Source organism: Mus pahari, chromosome 1, assembly GCF_900095145.1.
Source record: "Mus pahari chromosome 1, PAHARI_EIJ_v1.1, whole genome shotgun sequence".
Lineage (NCBI taxonomy): Eukaryota > Metazoa > Chordata > Mammalia > Rodentia > Muridae > Mus > Mus pahari.
Window position 1 is genome coordinate 59,321,293 of NC_034590.1, and position 24,377 is coordinate 59,345,669.

The window sequence follows — 24,377 nt, forward strand, 5'->3', positions numbered from 1 at the left end:
GTGATTGGGTTACCTCACTAAGGATGATATCCTCCAGATACATCCATTTGCCCAAGAATTTCATAAATTCATTGTTTTTAATAGCTGAGTAGTACTCCCTTCAGCTCCTTCAGTCCTTCCCCTACCTTTTCCATAGGACCCCAACCTTAGTCCAATGGTTGGCTGTTTAAGTATCTGCACCAATCTCAATCAGGCACTGGTAGAGCTGCTCACAGGACAGCCATGCTAGGCTCCTATCTGCAAATACAACATGGCATCAGCAATAGTGTTGGGGTTTGGTGCCTGCACATGGGATGGATACCAAGTTGGGGCAGTCTCTGGATGGCCTTTCCTTCAGTTTCTGCTCCATATTTGTCCCTGCATTTCCTTTAGACAGGAACAATTTTGAGTCAAAAATTTTGAAGATGGCTGGGTGGTCCCCTGGCTTAACTGGGGGTCACATTTATCTACTGGAAGTTGTCTCATAGGTTCTATCTCCCCACTATTTGGCTGAGGTCAGCCCCATTGGGGTTTGGGAGCTTCTCACAGCCTTGGTGTCTGCGACTTTCTAGAGGTTTTCCCCATTAAATCCTGGGAGCCTCTCACATCCCCGGTCTCTGGGAATTTCTAGAGGTCCCTCCACCCCCCCAACACACACAGCTGCATATTTCCATTCATTCTCCTGGCCCTCTGGGCTTCTCTCCTGTCCCCCCCCTCCATGTTTAACCTTGCCTCCCTTTTTCTCTACCCCTTCACCTAGGCAGATGCTTTCCTCCCTCTGCCTTCTGTGATTATTTTGTTCCCCCTCCTAAATGGGGTTGAAGTATCCACACTTGGGTCTTCCTTCTTCTTAAGAAAGCTTCATAAGGTATATTGTTGTATCATGGGTATTCTGACCTTTTTAGGCTAATATTCACTTATCAGTGAGTACATACCATGTGTCTTTGGTGTCTGGGTTACATCACTCAGGATAAAATATATCTATTGAGCCTTTATTGAGAATTCAGAGAGAATAGAGGTGTACAGAGTAAAGGACAGCCTGCAGGGTCATCTTGAACTAGATTTTGAAATTCTAACTATATGTGTTGTTTTTATGTCATTGACATTATATCCTGTCTATGACCCTAATGTTTCTGATCTAAACAAGGGCAAAATATTATGTTCAGCATGCACATAGCAAACTCACATTTCTATCAGAGTGCAGGTAATGGATGCAGTGCACCTGGAAATAAGTACTGTAGAAAATTGTCTCTTCATTCTCATTCACTCTTTTAACTGCGTATGAGCCATTCCGTGATAAAATGGCTCTGTGACATCATTATCATCATGGCCAAAAGTGGCAATGTTGTCATTTAAAGTAGTTCATAAAATAAATAATCATGCACCACTAATACAATGCCTACCACACTCAGAAAAGATAACTATAACCACACACACACACACACACACACACACACACACACACACACACACACACAGATATATGACCATTAGATCAGATGTCTCTAATATTCTGTGACCATATGTTCTACTCTAGTCAAATTAGTCTTCCCTGTGTACAATTTGTGAACTCAGTAATTGCAGTTCAGTTCTTTATAGGTTTGGATATAGTGAAGTAATTCATTCTTTTGCAATTTTCTACTTCATTTCAATTACAGAGTTCATTATAAAAGATGAGTTTCTAATTTAGCATGCTTGTTCTTTTAATTAGAAGCAAAACCTTAACAGAAATATTTTTTGAAACCTTATAATCAGAAATCTGAATGATTAGTATTGTAATTCTTAAATCCCATAATGTGGGCAGCACCAACTTTGAATTTACCTCAAACTAAACTAGTCATATCTTAAATGTACATTATATCATGTGAACAGCAAGAGCGCATTTTCAGTCATTTGGTGCTTCTCATTGGAGTGTGACTTCCATGTGTGTTTTCTCAAGTTTTCACAATTCTACTGGAAAGTATAATTTTCTTGGTTTTCAACATGAGGCGATCATGAAAATACAATCATTCAGGTCTATTTGGAAGATATACCAAAGTTACAGAATAACATTTCGAATGGACTACATATAAAGTTAAATGGTAGAAAGCTATGTGCAGGATTGGGGAATCCACCTGGCTTTAGGAAGCATCACAAAATGTAGTTAAAATGCAATTCATAGAAAAGAATGGTTGCACTAATGATAGAGAGATCAAAGTGAGAAGATTCTTGTCTTGCTGTAAAACGAAGACTGCAGAATCCAAATTTTTTGTCTCAGGCTCTTAAATATCATTACCACCTGGGTTCTTATTGCTATAGAATTCATTTTCATACTTTGTGGAAGTTCTTCAAAATTCCACAATGTGTATGACACAGCTATGGTTGTCTCAAATCACTCATGTCTTTGAGGGCTATCAACCAGTTGCTGGTGGTACTATTAAAACTTGTCATCCTGCATGGAGAAGTCTATAGCTCCCCACTGGACTTCTGAGGCTTCTGAAACTTTTCAGATCTGCAGAGATTAGTTGTGTTGCTCCATGAGGATTTCGAGGTCACTTCTTTCTATTTCAGATAAAACTATGTAACAGAGACAGTATGAATATTGGGAGCTTAGCTGTATCTCTATATGTGGCTACAGCCCTAGGTTCCTGGGGCTGCTGTGCTGCATCACACAGAATGAGCATGTGTGGCATTAGTAGGGAGGATGCATTGTTTATGTGTTGTCATCTATCACTAAAGCATTTTCATAGATAATTCTTTATTATTTTATATCCCTAGCCTTGGCCCAAGCCACCTCCCATAATCCACTGATAAAACTGGCAGTGCTAAGCACTTCATAGTACGCAGGAAATACCATGGTAAATAAAGTTTAAGTTCACTTAATTCACAGGGAACTGATTTTTCCATTCAAAATCAATCTCAAATCTTATGGTAGGATTACAAGCTCTGCAAACAAATAAACAACAGAAAATCCTGTTCAACAAATATTAAAGGATTGCGTGAGATGTTTGCTTTAATCCACAGTGCTAGAACTTGTGAAAATACAAGAAGAGCAAGATTGTCTTATGATTCAGAAAACTCATACTTTATTGGAGGAATAGTAAAGTTCATAGATAATTCTAACATATGTCACAAAATATTAGATATTGTAGATGGGGAGATGTATCCATTGATAAAGAATTTTCCTTGCAACCATGACTATCTGAATTCAATACCCAGAATTCACACGTATACACACACACGCACGCGAACGCGCGCGCGCACACACACACACACACACACACACACACATACAGAAACAATTGTGATGGTGCACACTTATAATCTCAGTGAGAGATAGGGAGGCAGAAACAAGTACATCTCTTTGTTTTATCAACCAGTCAACTCTCTGATGTCAGGCCCATAAGACTGTTTCAAAAACTTAAGATGATTTTCTGTACTGGGCTCCATCTGTACAATTGGTAAGTTTTCTTGATTAGAAAGACTGTACTTATCTGTAGGTATAAGACAAATGATTATAGATTGATATGGATTATAATGATTTAGTAAATTGGTGGTTATATGTTGTCCTGTATTAACTATAAATTCATTAGTACTGAGAACTTAACTAGGTTTCCAATACCAGGAACGTTTTCCTTGTTGTTGAGTAGGTCTTAAGTCCAACTAGAGAACTGCTAGTTACCAACAAGATATATGGGCCACTACTGCACCCATAGAATTATTGTGTCAGCAAGTTGTTGATGTGGTTTATATACATCAATAACTGGTCAGTACTGTTAGTTTTACCTTCCTTCTTTGGAAACTTATGTGGTGCATTCTTCAAGCATGAAAATTCTCAGAAGTTATACAAATAAAGCCTCAACAACATGATTGTCGATATGTGAGCTGAACAAGAACAATACTAATGGGTATATCAAAATGGATAGGAAAAAGCCCACAAAGCCTCAACCATACACAAAAAAATATAGGCAACAAAGGGAAGCTAAAAGAGGCAAAGGTGGTCTTCCTTCAGCAAAAAGACAAAAAGTAGCTGACCAGCGTCAAACAAGCAGCCTAGAAAATAGACGTGTAAGTAACATTATATGGAATATACATAGTATATTTAGCAGTAAACATGTACATGCATGCATATAATAATTGGTGCAAAAAGGATGCACTGAATTGGAAAAGAGAAGGGAGCTGTTCGTGCAAGGATATGAAGGAAAGAAGAGGAAGAAATGTAATTATAATTGCCAAAATAAAATTTTCAAAAATGAGGAAAATGGCTCTTATGGAATGATATCTCTGACTATTCTCACACATAGACACACATATTTGCACACACAGATACATACGTGTACAGAGAGAGAGAGACAGAGACAGAGACAGAGACAGACAGAGACAGACAGAGAGAGAAAAAGAGAATGTTGTATGATATAATGGACATATAAGCACATTTCCATAGAAACAGTGATAAAAGATTAACCTGCTTTGAAATATGCTTTGATCTTCTGTCACAACAAGAAACAAATGGCTGTTCCATCTACAGTGAATAACAAATTTATTGTGCATAATTAATAACTAGATAGATTTAAAAATCAAACGAGAGTGAATAAGCCTGCTTCTGTGCAATGTTTTCATTATAAGGTTACTTTGTATTACCCAATAACACCTTCAAAAACTTTCAGTTACTTTCTTTTATATACTTTACTGTCTTCTCTTGTATTTTCCTTTCTATTTCTTCTTAATGGTGAGTAGACAGAAAGTAATAGGAATAATATGAGAGTGTTTTAAGAGTTACAATAAGAACAGATAAAAAGAATTAATGTGCTATTTTTAAAATATACTTTTGCTCATTGTTTTACCCCAGAGTCATGAGTTAATTTGATAAAAATATTATAAAATTAAAATTAATTTGCCTCTCATAATGATACTAGCACTATTTAAAGAATTAGGAGGCAAAGAGTCTTAGAGAAGTTATTCCTCACCTCTTAGCCTTATTTTTCTCATTTGTAAACTGAGTTTATTGAACCAAACTAAGAAGCTGCAATCACAAATGAGTTCACGACCTAAGGAGATGTCATGAATGTAGAGAGTTGGTTTTCATTGAGTGACAATGAGGAAATTATGGTTATGTCTTTATTTCTTAATGTATATAGGTAGTTATATGATATTCCTATAAACTAGCATTTAGGACACTCCATCTATATCTGAATGCTAAGTATAGTCTGAGTGCTTTCTTTCTGTAGTGGTTGCTCTAGAAAAATGCTCTTAGAAGTCCCTAATATGCAAACCATCTCAGGTTCAGTCTTCCTCATGTGGCCTTAATCTAAGCTACAGATAGATTGAAAACAGGTCATTTACATTTAAGATGTTTAGTATAATGACAGAACCACAATGTGAGAAAGGATTCTCTGAGGAGTAATAGAAGACAATATGGAGTCATAGCAAACAAAGTGCATTGATACCTATGCCATTGTCAAAGAACAAACTTGAAAATGAATATGGTAAATTGTTTTTTAGGGAGGAAAGGGCAGTGTTGACAGGTATTGGAGGGTGATAAGAAAATATGGTGTGTGAGAGCAATAAGAATGCATTATTTGTGTGTTTGAAATCATGAAACACAAAACTTAATTAATAAAAATGAACTTTAGTAACTCTAGGAAAAAGTACTGCATCCACGATTATATAAAATTTTATAACCATAGTGGAATAAATTTTAGCCAGATAAATAATGTAGCATCCATATACATACCCTCAGGGACAGGATATCAAGCTCTACAACACAGCACTGAAAGCAAGGTATAAAAATATTCTAACATTTGTGGGAGGACGTCTATATGATAAGTTATGAATAAAACTAAAAAAGGCTTGGAGAAATAATAAGCTAAAATATTGTTTATCACTTTTATGCCCAGCAAATTCTGCCTGATAGGAGTACTGGATATCTAAAAAACTGGAAAAGAGAGGGTTGTTTTCATTTTATTATATTTAAGTTTTCTGCTTTGATTTGAATCTACAAATATAGAAATAAAAGTAGCCAAATAATTAATATATTCCTAACTCCAAAGTTCTGTGATAAAAATTGGACTAGAAGAAAATAAATAAATAAAAGGAATATAGAAAGATGTGGCAGGTTGAATGAACATAGAGTGATATCTTCTTTATAAGATGTTAAGGTTGATATGCTTCAGGAAGCTTCTGATAATTCAATTGGCTTTAGATTCAAAAGTCATTAGACATCCAGCCCACAGATATGGACTCCAGATAGACTGCAAAGGTTCAAACCTAGTTTCTGCTGCCTAGTTGCTGTGAAATATTAAAGAAATTTAATGCATGTCAGAATCACTCATAAAAATAGTACATATATTTTCAGACAATGATAATAATAAATTTCATCAATATTTATATCATACTGAAAAAAGATATTATATTGGTTTTTTAAAATCTTTACTTATATGACAATTGAAACATTGGAATAGTATCAGGAACTGAACAAGGATTCTGATATCTCATAAAGTTATAACAAATCAGTTGTTTGTTCTGTTTTCAAATTGTGTACTGAATCAGAACACATCTCTCCTTTTCCAATGCTGTCATGTTAAGCAAAGTAATATCTCCTTGTTTAATAACTCAAGCATTATATTCTTTAATTTCTACAACAATCAACTAATTTGTCACTTCTCAGTTAATTGCTTTCTACATGATCTGTGCTTGACATAAGGCAGAAAATTCATCTTTTGTAACTCCTTTCAAAAATACTTGGGTGCATAATAAGTATACAAGCAGCTAACAATCTTAACTTTTATACTTACATATTCAGAGCCTGCCTAGAGTAAACCACTCAAACTTCTTAGTATCCTATAGCACAATTCTGTATATTATACCACTACTTCAACTATCATTCATTTTCCACAGAGAACAGTAAAGTCCTCAATAAAAATCATAAAAAAACATACAAAACCATATATTACACAGTCATTTTTCCCTTGTGACTGACATTATATTCATTTTCCACTTCTAAATAATCATTAAAAAACATACTAGACATAGATGCATTGGCACAAGCTAATGTGTCTATCTAGATAAAAATCCTCCAGTCTTATATTTTATGTATAAACATAAATCAGCCTATTAGCAATAGGACTTTCATACTTCATTCACCTGTTGCCATACTTTTCACAATCAACACAACTTCATGTATAATTTGACATTGTAACATTTACTGAATTAATATTTAATTGTTTAGTGCTCATTCCATAACTTCTAGTAGGGCTGCTTATGAATGACAAAAATATGTTTTGAGACTAGAGGAGGTGGGTGATAAATTATCAAATAAGTATAATAGAAAAATATTATATGTCACTTTCTCTGCAAAGAAGACTTATCAGTTGGGGAAATGAAGACTGAAAATTTGTGAGCCGGGAAGATTTTTAGAGAAATTAATTTTAAAATCAACTAAATAGGTAACATGAAAGTACAATGTTCTTCTGACATAAGTCACTGGCATAAACAAGTCTTAATGTTGTTAGGAAATCACATCTTTCTTCAAGGTTCATTTGTTTATTTTATATCTGCTCTTATATTACATCCCAACCACAGATTCATCTCTCTCTACTCCGCCCAGTCTCTCTCCTACCTTCTCTGTCCCCAAGATCCACTGCTCGCTTATATTCTTTCAGAAAAGAGCAAGCCTGCCAGGGATCTCAGTGGGACATGACATAATAAATTACAATAAGATTAATTACCTCCTCTCATGTTAAGGACCGACCAAGCAACCCAGTATGAAGAAAAATGTTCCAAGGTCAAGCAAAAGAGTCAGAGACAACCCCAATTCCCATGTTATGACTTCCACAAGGACACCAAGCTATATAACCATAACATATATGCCAAGGGTGTATCTCAGACCCATGCAGGTTCCATAGTTGTAGTTCAGTCTCTATGAATGAATCCCTACGAGCACTGGTTACTTGATTCTGTAGTCCATGTTCTTGTGATGCCATTGACCCCTCTGGTTCATATAATCCTTCCTCTTCCACTTCCAAGAAGTTTACTGAGCTGGTGATTGGCTGTGGGTCACTGCATCTGCTCCCATCAGTTACTGGATGAAGCCTCTCTGATGAAGATTGGACTAGGATATATTCTATGAATAGCAGAATATTATTAGAAATCATTTCATTGACTTTTTTGCCAGTCTTATTTGGTTCTATGCAAGTTCTTTGGGCTATCGATCCTCTGATTCCTGATCATCCCATGCAGCATATCTTGAAGGCAAGATAAATTGTAGGTTGAAGGTTTTTTTGTTTTTGTTTTTGTTTGTTGTTTGTTTTTTGAGTGTCATTTTTTATTAGATATTTTCTTTATTTACATTTCAAATGCTATCCCGAAAGTTCCCTATACCTTCCCCCTGTCCCTGCTCCCTTACCCACCCACTCCCACTTCTTGGCCCTGGCATTCCCCTGTACTGGGGCATATAAAGTTTGCAAGACCAAGGGGCCTCTCTTCCCAATGATGGCTGAATAAGCCATCTTTTGATATATATGCAGCTAGAGACATGAATTCTGGAAGGTTTTATGGCTGGGTTGATGCCCCAATTTCAACATTTTAAAACAAAACCCACAAATGGTGGGGAAGAGTTGAGAACAATATGTTTACATGTGTTTTTGTGTGGTCCACAGATGTAAATCTTATGAGCTCTTTCTCATTGTTCAGGATCTATGAGTGTAGCTATAGAGAGGAGCTGGGTAACATTGCAAAGTTAATCCTTAACTTATTTCTCAACAGGTTCTCTGACTCTGAGAACGCATCATGTTCAAGATTCCAAAATGGGATTTGTGATCAATGCAATCTATTCTATGGCTTATGGGCTCCACAACATGCAGATGTCCCTGTGTCCAGGCTACGCAGGCCTCTGTGATGCAATGAAGCCAATTGATGGACGGAAACTTTTGGACTCCCTGATGAAAACCAACTTTACGGGAGTTTCCGGAGATATGATTCTATTTGATGAAAATGGAGACTCTCCAGGAAGGTACTGTTACAATCTCATTGTTGACAATAGTGCCTGAACTTTCTATCTCATGTGTTTTTCCCTTTTGGTTACTCAGGATTCTGGGCAGGTTTGGTTAAAGCTCTTATTCTAAAATAAGCAACTCAGATAAGGATGGCCTCATTTCTCTGTGGCCAAGAAAGAACAGCAATGTTAATACTCAGTGTATACTTTTCAATTTATCACCACATTTCAGTGGCATAAACTTAAGAGACATGATCCTCATTTTATTATAAACAAAGAAAAATACACCCCTTGGATCCCTCAGGGTATGTTAGTCAGGTTATTCCCAGTCTTTGGTTACTTCTTATCACACCGCTATTGTCACACAGGAGCAATTCTGTTTCTGGTAGTCCAGGATCACAGTGCAGGTCCTTCTGCTCTGTTTACTCTACTTGCTGGTGAGCCACATCATGTGTTCCTTTGTTATCCTGTAACAGAAGCACTTATGCCCTTGTTGACATAACAAACTGCCTTTCAAACTGAATTTTGTATTATTTTTGAGGAGGTAACAGAAAATTATGGAACATTTTTATAATTAAGCCATCCTTTAGAGAAATCACTATGTATTGCAAACTTATGAGAATTTATTTCTATCTCCAACATTGAAGACTTAAGTTTTGTTAAACACTATATTTTGGATATATAAGGGATAATTAATTGAATTTATTGGCAGAGGTAGGTAACTACTCTGCTGTACAAAAGAAATCAGCAACAACAAAAAGAACAACAACAAAGAAATGAAAAAAACTCAAGCACATAGATAAATAATCCCAAGGATCCTTTGGTTCCTGCTGTTTCTTCCAGCAGCAGTTTATGCCTCCCAGCTGTGTTCAAAGAATTAACTGCATAGAGTTTGCAGCTACTCCTGCCAAGAGAGTGATATATGAGTCCCCTCCACTCAACTTATAATGCATGTGGCAACCATACCTTCTGGCAGCAGCCTTGGTTCACATTTCCTCATCCTGAAGTAAACTGGAGCTGGTCATTCGTACAGCTGGCAACATAACAGAAGCTTCACTGCCAAGAGACAGACAGCTAGTTCCAGGTCACATGGCCAAGTGAAAAACCCGGTATTTTCTATAATCTAGAAATGTAAAGGGTTTTATACTAGCCCAGACATTTGCAAAACTAACTGGATTTCTATTTTTTTCTATTATTGGAATCTTCTGTGTGTTCACTGTTGGAAAATATAAACATTTTCTTAGTAGCAAAGGAAATTTCACGTGCACTGTATGTCTGAATGCTAAGTCTAAATTCTGATTCTTGGGTATAAATGTACTGTTCTTGTATAAACATCTGTAGTACCAGTGTTACCCTAGGCCCTGTTAATAAATTGATGACGGCAAGTATCACCAGCTCAAGAGCTTTCTTGTCATGTATCCAAGACAGATTCACAAACCATAAGAGAAGCAAATGTCTCTGGTGGCTCAACTCCAAGCCAGTGGGAAACATTAATGAATTAGGCAGATCATCACTATTTCATTCACAGTATTTCAAGGTATTTGTGATAGAAGTACTTTGGGGATACTGTTCACCCCTTTTCAAATCTCTTCATGGATAATAAAATTATAGATACTTTTTCAATAATAGCATGTACACTATTTTGCAAACAAATTTCATGATTTGGTATTTGCTTAGAGTCTATCCATGAACTTCTATGTTTAAGTATTAAAACATTAACAATTAGTAATTACAACTTTTTGTTTTGTCAATGCATCTAGTTTATATAATGTTTATACTGAACTCACTCATAAATAATATTAATATAAATAGGCATATAAAATATGTATACAACCAAATGGGGCAATACAATAGGAACCCACCTGCAATGTTTAACTAATATTTTTGTCAATGTGTGTAGTTCAAAACACACAGTAAGCTAAATGCTCACTTTTTAAATCTTATGAAATGAGCAATCGTCTCTCCTCCTTTTTATTCATAGAGAGTAAAGTTTACAAAGGGTAAATTTGGGTTGGTTAGGGAGATGGTTCAGTGTTACAGAACATATGCTAGTGTGAAGAACTGAGGTCAAATTTCCAGAATACACATAGAGCTTAGCATGGTAAGATCTATCAATAACTGCAACAATTTGACTGTGGGAAATAAAGAAAGAATTTTGCAGAAGCCCATGGACCAACTGAACTACAATACACACACACACACACACACACACACACACACACACACACACACACACACGAATGGCTGGCTCACACAAAGCAATAGTATAAAAAAATGAGAGTTAAGGTTTTCAGTGTTCTAGGCTTCAACACCTCACCTTATACATCAGCCCCACAATCCACCAGATCAAAGTAAAATAAGCATATATTTTGAGAAATGTATTTTCAGTAATTATCTTAGGTTTTGTGCTGTTAAAAGTTCCCTCTACACTGGATTAAAGGAATTCTCAGCTGAGACAGGAAGCTGAGGAGCCAGGGATAGTAAGGATACAGCTAAATGAGCAGAGTTCTAGAGGATCCTGGACAGAGAAAGGAAGACATTGGTGAGTTAATGACTATTCTCAGAGCTATGATTGTATACCTGACAGGAAGCCGCTTTACAGAAGGAAACTATTTCAACTATTGATCTGAGGGTTCAGTCCATTTCAGTAGGAAATGCATAGTGAAGGAACAAACTTGCTGCTGTGGCAGAATGAGTGTGAAGTTTCACCAGGAACACAAGTCTAATGACCTCTGTTTCACCTCACGCCTGAACCTGAGAAAGCACGTCTTGGGTCACTGCTTGAATATAATACCCAAAAGCCCTTTGATCGGGCACTCTCTTATTAAATAAAATTTTCCAAAGCAAGTTTCCATTGTGATGTCTTGATGCTATCATTATTATATCATGTTGCTAACAATGGGTGGCACACTATCTCTAGGGCATCTTTTCTATTGCAAAGTTTTTGGTTTTTCTTTAGTGGACTTTATACCTTTAAAGTTACATAGCTACTTGGCCCAAAGCCACTTTGTCCACAGTACCTGCCACTTTAACTATACATGGTACTTTCCCTCACCAGACTACAGAGTTTTCATAGCTTCCGATCTCTTACTGTAAACACAGACAGAAACAGGAACAAGTCAACTCACAGCTTTGCTATTATGGTGTGCAGAATCTTTTCATGGTTCTGGCAACTGGAATCCCTCATCACCCCGAGTTCTTTTTTCCTTTCTCCAAACAACTTAGTCCTTTCCTTTGGAATTCACTCAAACTCAATTATTCAGAACACAGCAGGAGTCTTTAACAGCACGTAACTTGAATGCTTAGGATCCCAATTCTGGACAACCTTGTACCCCTTTTAAAGCCTCATTATAATAATTTTATTATCCACAACTCTGTTTACACAGCGATCTTCACAGAATTCCTTGTTGTTCTCTGCATGTAGGACTCTATGTGTCCTTCTTGACACAGATCCCAACTCTTACATACTCCTCTCAGAAACAGCCTCCAAATGCTTGCTTAAGAACTAGGACAGTTAGTCACAGTAATGATCCCAGTTCTCAGTATCAATTTCGTGTTTTTGTGAGTTTTTGGTAAATATGACAAAATACTTGACAAATAAAATGAATAAGATAAAGAATTGTTTTGTGGCTCCCACTATGAGGTTTTAATCTATCATGGATGACAGATAGTAGGGTAGTCGTAATATCTCTCACTTATGGTTACAAGAACATAAGGCTTCTTGATCATGGAACACAGGTAGGACAAGAAGTGGAAGGACTATGCAAAACACAAGCCTGCTCCCTAGTGATCCTTGTAATCCAGCTAGTTCTCACCTCATAGAGGTTCAACAACCTCCTGAAACATCTCCACCATCCAGGACAAAGTGAACAAACTCATGAGCACATGGGAGGCATTTTAGATTTAAACCATAAGACATAGAAATCAATTTTGACTCATCCATTAAGATTACTTGAGCATACTCTTTGGCTGTTTTTAAACCTTATTCATGGGTGAAAATGCTATTAAACTATAATACTTTTAATTTTAAAAACTGAACTATTTGTGATATAGACTCCTGAGTTTTTGAATTTACAAAAGTTTACATGGCTATTATGTCTCAATGTGCTGTGCAAAAGCAATCCTTAATTAACACATCAATATTTCTATACCAGGACATATGAACATTTCACACTCTGCTCTATTAATGGACTATAAATAACTTCATAAATGCCAGGTTTTATCCTGAGATAATTTTAGATAGATTTATATTATGCTACCAAATGAGTTATAAAAATATCATGGTTTGCAGAGTTCTAGGGATTTCAAAATTGCACATAAGCAGCATGGACCTTTACTCTTCATTATCAATAATTTAGGTCATGGGTTTGAAAAACAGGTTTTGTAAGCCAAGTCAAAATTTTAGTAATAAAATTTTAGAGTACATAGTAACATTCAACTAATTATACTGTGTCTGTGAATATATTGTATTAACAAAGCTGAGTTGTTAAAGATTATTTTAAGTATGTTAAAGATGCTGTCTAGTGTAAAGAACAAAACTTGCTTGGAAACTTTGTCAAAAAGCTGGTCTTAAGAGATCTGGCTTCTGTCTATGTTGATCGTAATTGCACAGAGAAGATGGAGAACATGTGGTAAATTGAATACAACTGACTATTCAAAGCAAAATTAAAGAGTATAGAATGGGCTATAAATGAGTATGTGAATGTAAAATACTGGGAAATAACAATATAAAGGAAAGGAACATGAAACTATACTAGGACAATGTTCTTATATTTTATATCAAGTAGCTAAATATTAATTTGAAGTAGAATAATAAGGCATTCTGTAGTCCTTTTTATAATATATATATATATATATATATATATATATATATATATATATTCATCTGAAAAAAGACAAAAAGGCAAGAGAACTATAAATGGAAGAGTAAGAACTCATGGGGTGAGAAAAGAGGAACAGAAATTGGGGGAAGTGATGTATATCTAAATAATTGTAGATACATTGCTATTTGAGCTAAGGGATCCTAAATAAAGAGATTTTTCTATATAAATATTCTTATTTTCCTAGATAGAAATCTGAGTATCAACAAAATAAAAAGATAACTCTTATATCACATAATCATTCATTTATTTTTATATTACAATTGAAATAGCTTAATCAGTATAGCAAGAATTCCATTATTGGTAACATTATATTAAATTTTCACCAAATTCACTATCTGGTCTTCCTTTCAGTTGTGATTTACCTAACGTCCAAGATACAGACCTTTAAAATGCAATAATTTCATGGCAGGAGAAACATGACTCAGCAGTAACAAGCTCTTCTATAGGACTTGGGTTTGATTCCCAGAACCCACATGATGGCTTGTCACCATCTGTAGCTTGAACTCTATGGGATCCAACAAACTTTTCTGGCCTTGGTCACACCAGGCAGACATGTAATGCACAGACATACAAGTAGGCCAAAGCATCCATAGATAGATAGATAGATAGATAGATAGATAGATAGATAGATAGATAGATAGATGTAGCTATAGTTATTTTTTAAGATTTATTTATTTATTTATTATATGTAAGTACATTGTAGCTGACTTCAGACACCCCAGAAGAGGGCATCAGATCTTATTATGGATGGTTGTGAGCCACCAAGTGGTTGCTATAATTTGAACTCGGGACCTCTGGAAGAGCAGTCAGTGCTCTTAACCTCTGAGCCTTCTCTCCAGCCCATCTATAGTTATTTTTTAAAAACGAACAATTGTATATCTTGTGGACCTTAGGTGCAAGTACCTGGTATGCCAGCCCATTGCCAACTTGACATGCAATTACTAATTGCATACACATTAAGAAAATTGCATCTCCACAGTTTTGCTTTAAAGTGATTGTTCAGTTACCAGTTACATTGGAATTGTCCTTTGTAAGGATGATTGATTTAACTTGCAAAATTCTAGGCACTAGGACAGACCCTTATATTTAGAATAGCCCTACTATGGTCTCTATCTTAAACTTAAATGGAATTTGTTGGCATACACGCTTTTAGCTTTCTTTTTTACTTTTGTTTTTAAATGCTATATAAAATTGATTTGAAATTTCCTTAAGAATTCTCATTGTGGATACTTGGAAGAGACAGCTGTGAAGGAAGAATTTTTGCACAGAATGATAAAAAATTAAGAAGCTATAGTAAGAGAAAAATGCAATGGGGAGGGAATTAGGAAGACGGAGAAAAGGAGAAGACAGCCTGGCAGCTACCAAACAAAAACTGTTTAAGTTGTTATGATGATAGTATATGTTCACAGATAAGCAATTACTGAAAGGATCTCTGTTATTGTTGGTGTTGTTGTTGTTGTTGTTGTTGTTGTTGCTGCTGCTGCTGCTGCTGCTGCTGCTGCTTTTGCTGCTGTCTTGTATTATTAAAAAAAAAAAAAAAAAAAAAAAAAANCCAGTTCCAAAGCTAAGACTCAGTCCCTGGGTTAATCCTTTCAGTTTGAAGAATTAAACAGAAATTAAGAATTAACATTTCTCAAAGTCACTTTCTGTCAATCAGTCACATGATGTTCCCTAGAGTGCTTATGTTTATTTTCAAACCCAGTGTCTCCTTACCCTTTAGGCTTCCCCTTTACAGAAAACTGAGGTCATGAGACATAGATCATGACTAATTTAATGAGAAGAAGGAACAGTAGGCTTGAAGTGTAAAGGCTTGCTCTGGCTCCTGACTCTGATATCTTTGTTCTGTATAACCTGGTCATAACAATTAATCTCAATGAGCTTCAGTTCCATTATGTATAAAATTAATATCTTAGTCTAGACATTTCCAGGATTGAAAATTGGAAGAAATGGTATTGTTCATGGTTTTTGTGAGCAAATAGAGTCCTTATATCTCTTCAAATCATCATCAGTAAAGGAAGAAGGCTCCAGATACTGACATTTCTTTCAGACTATGAAGTTCAAAGGTTATTTGCTTGGAGAAGTAAGACTTATAAGTCTATTTGTTTGAAGTAGCCAGTGACATAGTACATAATTATTTCACTTAACTGATCTCCGTTCTAACTCCTTAAGTCATTTTATATTTAGAAACCACAGGCCAGTCTGACAGCGTGGAAGAAATATCCCTAGAATCATTATTTAGAAATAAATAATTTGAAGGCAAATAAAAGCAATTCAAGACAACCCTAAAGTTATTGACCAGGTGAAAAAGTATTAGTATAGCTTTACTCTGAAAATGAAAACACAAGTGTAAGTTTAATGAGTAGCCAGTAGAAAGTGGGATCACTTTATTACACTATTTCATAGGTTATGTAAAGTCCATTCTTTAAGGTTTAACATAAATCATCTGATTGAATGTGTTAATTTGGTAGACATAATTATAAATATAAAAACAAAGCATTGGAAGTTAGAGAGAATATTCATGATCCCTTCTGCTGGTGTTGAAAGTTCAGCAAAGTAGGAAAGATAGTATACAATATGAGGACATCCCATACTAAGGACCACCTATAGCAATGTGAAAGGCTGTGAAGTGTTACACTGAAAGATCTCTGGAAAACTGTTTCATAAATACTCCTCTGGAAATATGAGAAAGGGATTGCAAATTGGACATTGATTTACTTTCCTTGTATTTTTGTCCCTAAACTCAAAATAAGAATGGTAGCTAAGAAAGACTGAGAACCCAGTATTTCCAGCTACATTGCTTTAGAAATAATTTTCAGTATTTTTTTTAAAACACCCCTTAAATTACCTTTATACAATGAATTCTACCACTGATAAGTGGTGGAATAAAAGTAAAATCAGACCTGCTCCTCATTTATTCTAATTCACAAGCTTTCTGTAGCTTTGGTTAAATATATGATAAAAACAATGGAACTCAGACATTTTTAAAAGCTCAGGCTCTTTCAGATTTCCAAAGCAAAAGCTCTTTAGTAGTAAACGACAATTTCAAGAAAAAAGATATGACTGTGCATCATCGTGTTTCATAAAACAAAATTTATGGGACTGAAGTATTATTTTTAAATTACCCTTGTATTCCTTAGCACCCCAAAGTGAGTTCAAAGAATAAAAAGAATTCACAGTGAGTAAGGAAACTCTTTGGCATGTTGCTAGGACATAGTTAAACACCTCCCTGGCTTCTTCCAAAAGATCAGCAGAAGTTCATACTTAAAATTGCTGCAGTTATTTCAAAACTGTCTTTCATTTTTCTTAAGATCCAGTCACTTTCTCACATGGGATTATTTTCTATTTCAGGTGTAAGTATGACTCTAAAAATAGATCTCTGTCATAAAAATGAAAAAAGGCAGAATTTTGTATAAACACACTGTTACAGAAAATTTCAGTATGATTTACAGAGCAGAAAGTATATTTAGGGTAATGAAACTATTCACTTTGCATAAAGAAATAAATATTGTAATAGGTGAATAACTATTATATTCTTGTTTTGAAGGTATGAAATAATGAATTTCAAGGAAATGGGAAAAGACTATTTTGATTACATCAATGTTGGAAGTTGGGACAATGGGGAATTAAAAATGGATGATGATGAAGTATGGTCCAAGAAAAATAACATAATCAGATCTGTGTGCAGTGAACCGTGTGAGAAAGGCCAGATAAAGGTAAAATGGAATCTAGATTTCTTTAACTGTTTCAGACTTAGTGATGTTAATTCTCATAGGCTGTTTCGTTTTTATTTGGCACTTGTTTTGCTTTTTATATTGTAAGATTATAATGAAAGACAATGAGTTTGTCCTTTTATTTTATTCTGATCAATTCTTTAGGAAGGTTAACATTCAACTCTCAATAGTCTGAGTAATTAATCTCTGCTCATTGATCCAGTTGAGGAGTCATGTTTAGTTCTGTTCACTCTTCCTCCGTATAAATACTTACAAAAATAAGATTATAAAAATAAAATGATTCCTGAGAATGGATAGCATAGAGCTCAAAAATATAGTTAACAAATAGCTATTATGCCCCAGTATAGGGGAATGCCAGGCCAGAAAGAGGAAGTAGGTGGATGGGTGAGCAGGGGGAGGGAGGAGGGGATAGGAAAAAACCAGGAACAGGGATAACATTAGAAATGTAAATACAGAAAATATCTAATAAAAAAAATTTCCATGTAAGTGCTGGAGAGATGGCTTAGCAGTTAAGAGTACTGACTGCTCTTCAAGAGGCCTTGAGTTCAACTCCTAGCAACCACATGGTGGCTCACAACCATCTTTCATGGGAACTGATGCCTTCTTTTGGTGTGTCTAAAGATACCAACAGTGTACTTATAAATATAAGATAAATAAATATATATATTTTTAAAATCTCCATATAACAGTTCATTAAGATCAATGGGACAAAACATGTGTTATTCTAATTGGAGTATTTAATATAAATGAGGAAAAACACATGTAACAGAAGCAATGTTATAAAAATGTAATAATTTCATTTAAAAAACAGAGGTGAGCAAGAAAAAAAATGGTGAGTTGTTCTGAATGAAATTTGAAGCGATAGAACAAAAACTTATTATAATTTAAAGGAAAGACCACTGGTATATGGAAAAGAGAAATAGAGAAGGTACAGAAGAAACAGATAGGACACTGGAATGATATTGACTAATCCAGAGTATATAAATGGTTACTATAAGTAGCCATCATGAAAAATGACATTAAATAACAGGGTAAGACCAATTTTATGGATAATTTTTAATATTATGCAAAATAAAGAACCTATATTTTATGACATGGAAGTAGTAATATAATATTGACTAAAATATTAACACTTGTTGACACACAGTAGCAATTGGGAAGTGAAATGACAAACGATCAAACAAAAAGGAAGAATTAAAATACAGGATGCTGATTGTGATGGCAAAGAAAAGAATAATGAGGGCCAAAATAAGTAGACATGACACTGGAGAAAAGTTTGCAGATTACGGCAACTCAGTGCTGGCAGCTGATTCAATATTAGATCAGGAAAATAAAACAAAATATGAGAAAATCATCTGGCACTCCAAGAACCATTGGCATAAATGAAAGAATAATGAGTACCTGAGAGATGGTTCAACAAATAAAGATACTTAGCAGAGTACCTGACTAACAGGGCTCAATCCCCAGGACTCATATTATGGAAAAGTTAACTCTTGTAATTTCTAATATCTGCAAGAACATACAAATCTAAACAGAGAGGGACGGGGAGATAGGTGGTTTCAGAGGAAGGTAGATGGATTAATTTTAAGATTTGTTGATTTTTTAATATGAGGCAATGATAATTGTTTTAGGAATAAAAAGGAAAAACTAATCCAGATTTAGGAATAAACTAGTTAAAGTTTAAATTGACAGTCTTTGAATATATTTAAAAATGGCCAACCTGAAAATTTAAATTAAAAAAAAATATGGTAAGTACACATAAGCCTTCAAAAATATCTGCTTTGAAAATATAAGGAATGGAGAGGTTGAGTAAAGCCAAATCAGAGAGGAAGACACCAAGAGGAATCCAATCAGCCAACACAGTGGTCAGCAACTGGCAGGCTAGGGAGGAGGAGGAAGAGGGACAAACATGCAAACTGAGAATTTGCCTGTCCTCTTGTTCTTCTGGGACAGAAGGCAGTGACATGGACAGAATACAGGGATACAGAGTAGGGGGGGAGGGGCACAAGTAAGAGGCAACTTGCTACTCTGAAGACAATAATTTTAAGTTAAACATGGTCTGTCTAGGAAATCAAAAGCCAATTAAGAAGAAATAAAAACATAATTACAAAAACAGGCAAAGTTAGTTACTGTAGCATAATATTCTGGGATAGGAAAAATGATTCTGAGATAATTTAATTGCCCATTAAATAGGCTTCACCATTTCAGGTATGCAGAATATTTGAAAGGATTTCAATAGATCTTTTCAGTCAAAACTTCCTTTACTCAAACTTACAAGACTTTTGAAATGCTAGATATAAGTTGTATTAATACCAATATTAAAGTACTCAGCCACAAGACTAAGAAAATTTGGGAAGCTAAAACTAGACAAAAAGAAAAAGACCACCAAAAATGAGAATAATATTATCACTGGCAAATGGTTTAACAGCTTTTGGAATTTCTAAAATTATCTGTATCTTCTGTTATGACATATGACAAAAATTGAAACTATGACCTAAAAACTAAATTTGATCTACGGACTACCTTTATAAACAAAATTTTTGTGGAATATAATGACACTTACGTATTTGTCCATGATGTGTTTTTGGTAGGTACTCTAATGCTTTCCCAGCACGGTTAGGTAGCTTAGATATTAGAAATATATGCTGGAAACTTAAGTATACAGTATTTGATAGAAATGTTTCTGAACACTTGGTTTCATGATAAGGCTTTGTGGATTATTCTAGGGTATCAACTATTTTTAATTTTGATTGATACTTATGGAAATGTATACAATTTAGCAAGTGTGGGATGCATCTGGCTTTTTGTCGATTCATGACATTACAGTTTGAACATGTACTTATAAAATCCTTGAATAGCTGAATAGATAGATTTCTTGGCATGTTTTTCTATGTTGTATAGGATATAATTTATATTATGATAGAGTTTGGTTCTCTGTCACCATTGTATTAGCATTAGTTCTATACTTATATTTGCCTAGTTCCTCATTTTTAAATTATTTTCTGGGTTTCTGTGTAAATCTCATTTTCACTCATCAAAGTTGTAATTGAGCACCTTCACTTATAGTAAGCTCCCCTGGCACTGTCCAAAGATTTATGAACTTGATTTCAGTGGAGGTTTGGCATCTTTTCAATGGCAGTGAAGGCACCTTTACTTTCAATTCACAGTAGGAACTGTGAAAATGCATATTGACACTTACGATGAGGAATGGATGTGAATCCAAAAGGTTCATGTGGAAAAGTTAAGCCAAATTGTTTTTGAATGATCAAAGAAACTATATCGTGATGTTGTGATTCAAAATATTGTTAATTGGGAATTATTCTTGGAAAAGTGAATACATTTAGATTGGCAAAATATTGACATTCATAACAAGTGGGAAATGAGCCATGGACTGTCGGAATATTTCAAAGGTGAAAAACTTAGTATCTTGAATTTGTAAACCCTTGTAAAGGTCTAGAAAGAGCATCTCAGGTTTAAGTGAGCTTACTTATATTACATAATCTAACAATTGTCTAAGAATGGTTCAGATTACCCCCCAAAATGAAATTCTCCATTACTAGGTGTATTTGTATAGTTTTATTAATAAAAAAATAGGTCAAAATTTATAGCCTAACATTTATCAATCACTGATATTTATACCAAGGAATCTGGATAAAATGAAATATGTTTGGATGAGATATATCTGTTTTAGTTTCTAAATTGCAACATTAATCAGAATGTTAAATATTCCCCTTAGGTGATCCGGAAGGGAGAAGTCAGCTGTTGCTGGACCTGCACGCCTTGTAAGGAGAATGAGTATGTGTTTGATGAGTACACCTGCAAGGCATGCCAACTGGGGTCCTGGCCCACTGACGACTTAACAGGTACATGGAACACAGTGTCACCACAGTCCTCTGAAGTCCACTGAAAAATGATGAAGCTATGACGAGGAAAAAGATATGATTTTATTTAAAAATAATAATAAATCGTACCTTTTTCTTAGTTATTCCCTTTTGGAAACTTCAAGCTTCCAAGTAATCAATGTTGCTTTTAAGTAATGTTGGCAAAGGGCAAGACAGACCAGCAATTGTTTGTTTGAATTTGGTTTAATTTAGGGTATTTATTTCCAAATGTACACCTTTACCCCATAGCATTAATTCAAGGCTCTATATTTACTTTCAATATTTCCAGGAGAAAACTAAAATTCTAATCCCCACAGTCCTTCTTCCAACCCATCATCAATGTACTCAATACATTTTCCTAAGAGTGAAATAAAGACAGAGAAACTAATACTGTCCCTCTGTCTTAATGCTAAAGGAAAAATATATAAACATGATTAACATAATGAATAAAAATGAAGATAATCATATTCAGCAAATAAAATGGATTACAAAAATATATGTTGCATGTTGATTCTCATTTATGGGTCCTAGACTTTATAGAAACAGAAAATCTTATATGAATAAAAGACGTGAAAGTAGAAACATGGTTCTCTTGGGGAATAGATGAGACTAATGAGAAAGGGAGAAGAAAAAAGAGTATAGTTAGGGTAGAGATATATGTTCAAAGTACATTATATATTGGCTTGAAATAGTCATCTATATCCTTGTATATAAAAAATGAGGACATAACAAGGCACTCCTGGAAGAGCACACACAAGAGATTTGTCTAGTATTTCTAGTATTAAGATGGATTTTAGCACAGGATTCCTAGAAGATAGATCATAAGATTATCATGGTTAAAGCCCCTACCTCAAGGGATAAGTGATTATCCATGGCCATTGTACTAGCTTACATAAAAGCCATGATTATAGAAATCCTGTGATGTGGAGGCTTTTGAGACTTGCTTACACTGAGACTATGTTAGTGAGAGATATTTATACAGAAGATTTCTCTATCTTAAAAAGATCTGATTTAATAAAACATCCAAGTGCCTAATGGCAGCATTGAGTCTTGTTTTTATCATTAGAGAAGATTTCTGATGTTCTCAGGCATTCCAGAGATGACTCAGAAATGAGCTCTTGGCTAAAATGAAATTTTTGAGTAGAAAATTTTATTATGTATACCTATACACAAAAAATTAAAATGCCCTCAAGAAAAGACATTACTTTGAGTTTTACAAGATACAGCATTGATGATTTTTTCATTGATCAGTCCATTTTTTTCTAATTTCAAAATATATTATTGTTGAATTTGAAAACACTTTTATGTTCAACAACATTGCCAGGTTAATTAAATACCTTTTCAGTGAGTACAGTTGTCCCTTGGTATATGTGGATATTGGCTTCAGGTCCTCAGATAAATGATAAATGCCAGACTCTTGTAAATAAACTGTTAAATGTCTAAATAAAATTAAACAATATCTGCACATCAGTTTCTCCCAACTCCTTATAACTATTAAATCAAATAACTATTAAATCAAATCATCTGTATTTGGCTTATAAATCGAAATTCAATATAAGCAGTTATAGAAATTTTGTCATAATAAGATGGTAAGGGAATAATGGCAAGAATATTAAGACAACCTTTTAAATACATATTATTTTTATTCTGAATTTTCCCATTTTCCAGAGTTGAATACCAATGGATACAGTCAACACAATTCTAATGTCAGTTTTTGTCTTTTATGTTCTACCATAATGCTATGGAAAGTGAACATGGTATATTACTTCATTATCTTAATTGGCACATATTCCATTATTACAACTGTTGTTAGACTGATATATGGGTGATATAGAAAGTGAATGGAAAAGAACCATGATTCTCACATTTTGTCTCAGTAGAACATTCTTCTACATACCTAGTAATGTGGGGAGAAAAGCTATAACACACACACACACACACACACACACACAAACACACATGCGCGCGCGTGAGCGCGCGCTGGCAAATTGTGCAAAATAAGCAAAAGAAAAGCAGATAAAAATAAAAATATTATGCATGGTACTAGTACAGTGACAGACAGGTAGATCAATGGAATAGAATTGAAGATCCAGAAATGAATCCACACACCTATGGTCACTTGATCTTTGACAAGGGAGCTAAAACCATCCAGTGAAAAAAGAACAGCATTTTCAACAAGTGGTGCTGGCACAAGTGGTGGCTATCATGTGGAAGAATGAGAATTGATTCATTCTTATCACCTTGTACAAAGCTCAAGTCTAAGTGGATCAAAGACCTCCACATAAAACCAGAGACACTGAAATTGATAGAGGAGAAAGTGGGGAAAAGCCTCAAAGATATGGGAAAAAATTTCTAAACAGAACAGCAATGGCTTGTGCTGTAAAATCAAGAATTGACAAATGGGATCTCATAAAATTGTAAAGCTTCTGTAAGGCAAAAGACACTGTCAACAAGACAAAAAGGCCACCAACGGATTGGGAAAGGATTTTTACCAATCCTAAATCTGATAAAGGACTAATATCCAATATATACAAAAAGCTCAAGAAGCTGGACTCCAGAAATTCAAATAACCCCAATAAAAAATGGGGTACAGCGCTAAACAAAGAATTCTCAACTGAGGAATAATACCCTGAGAAACACCTGAAAAAATGTTCAGCATCCTTAGTCATCAGGGAAATGCAAATCAAAACAACCCTGAGATTCCATTTCACTCCAGTCAGAATGGCTAAGGTTAAAAATTCAGGTGACAGCAGATGCTGGCAAGAATATAGAGAAAGAGGTACACTCCTCTATTGCTGGTGGGATTACAAGCTTGTACAACCATTCTGGAAATCAGTCTGGCGGTTCCTCAGAAATTGGACATAGTACTACTGGAGGAACCAGCAATACCTCTTCTGGGCATATACCCAGACGATCTTCCAACTGGTAATAA

At 34.9% G+C, this 24,377-nt stretch overlaps 1 protein-coding gene across 9 annotated transcripts in view; it reads left to right on the plus strand.

Moving 5' to 3' along the window:
* The window catches only part of Grm5 (glutamate metabotropic receptor 5), a 477,051-nt gene that overhangs the window by 375,253 nt on the left and 77,421 nt on the right, over positions 1–24,377 (plus strand). For all 9 annotated transcript variants that reach the window (XM_021193532.2, XM_021193541.2, XM_029544608.1 and 6 more), the window contains 3 exons: positions 8,722–8,968; positions 17,378–17,546; positions 21,301–21,427. In XM_021193532.2, coding sequence (XP_021049191.1) covers positions 8,722–8,968; positions 17,378–17,546; positions 21,301–21,427 — 543 coding nt within the window. The remainder of the gene's footprint in view (positions 1–8,721; positions 8,969–17,377; positions 17,547–21,300; positions 21,428–24,377) is intronic.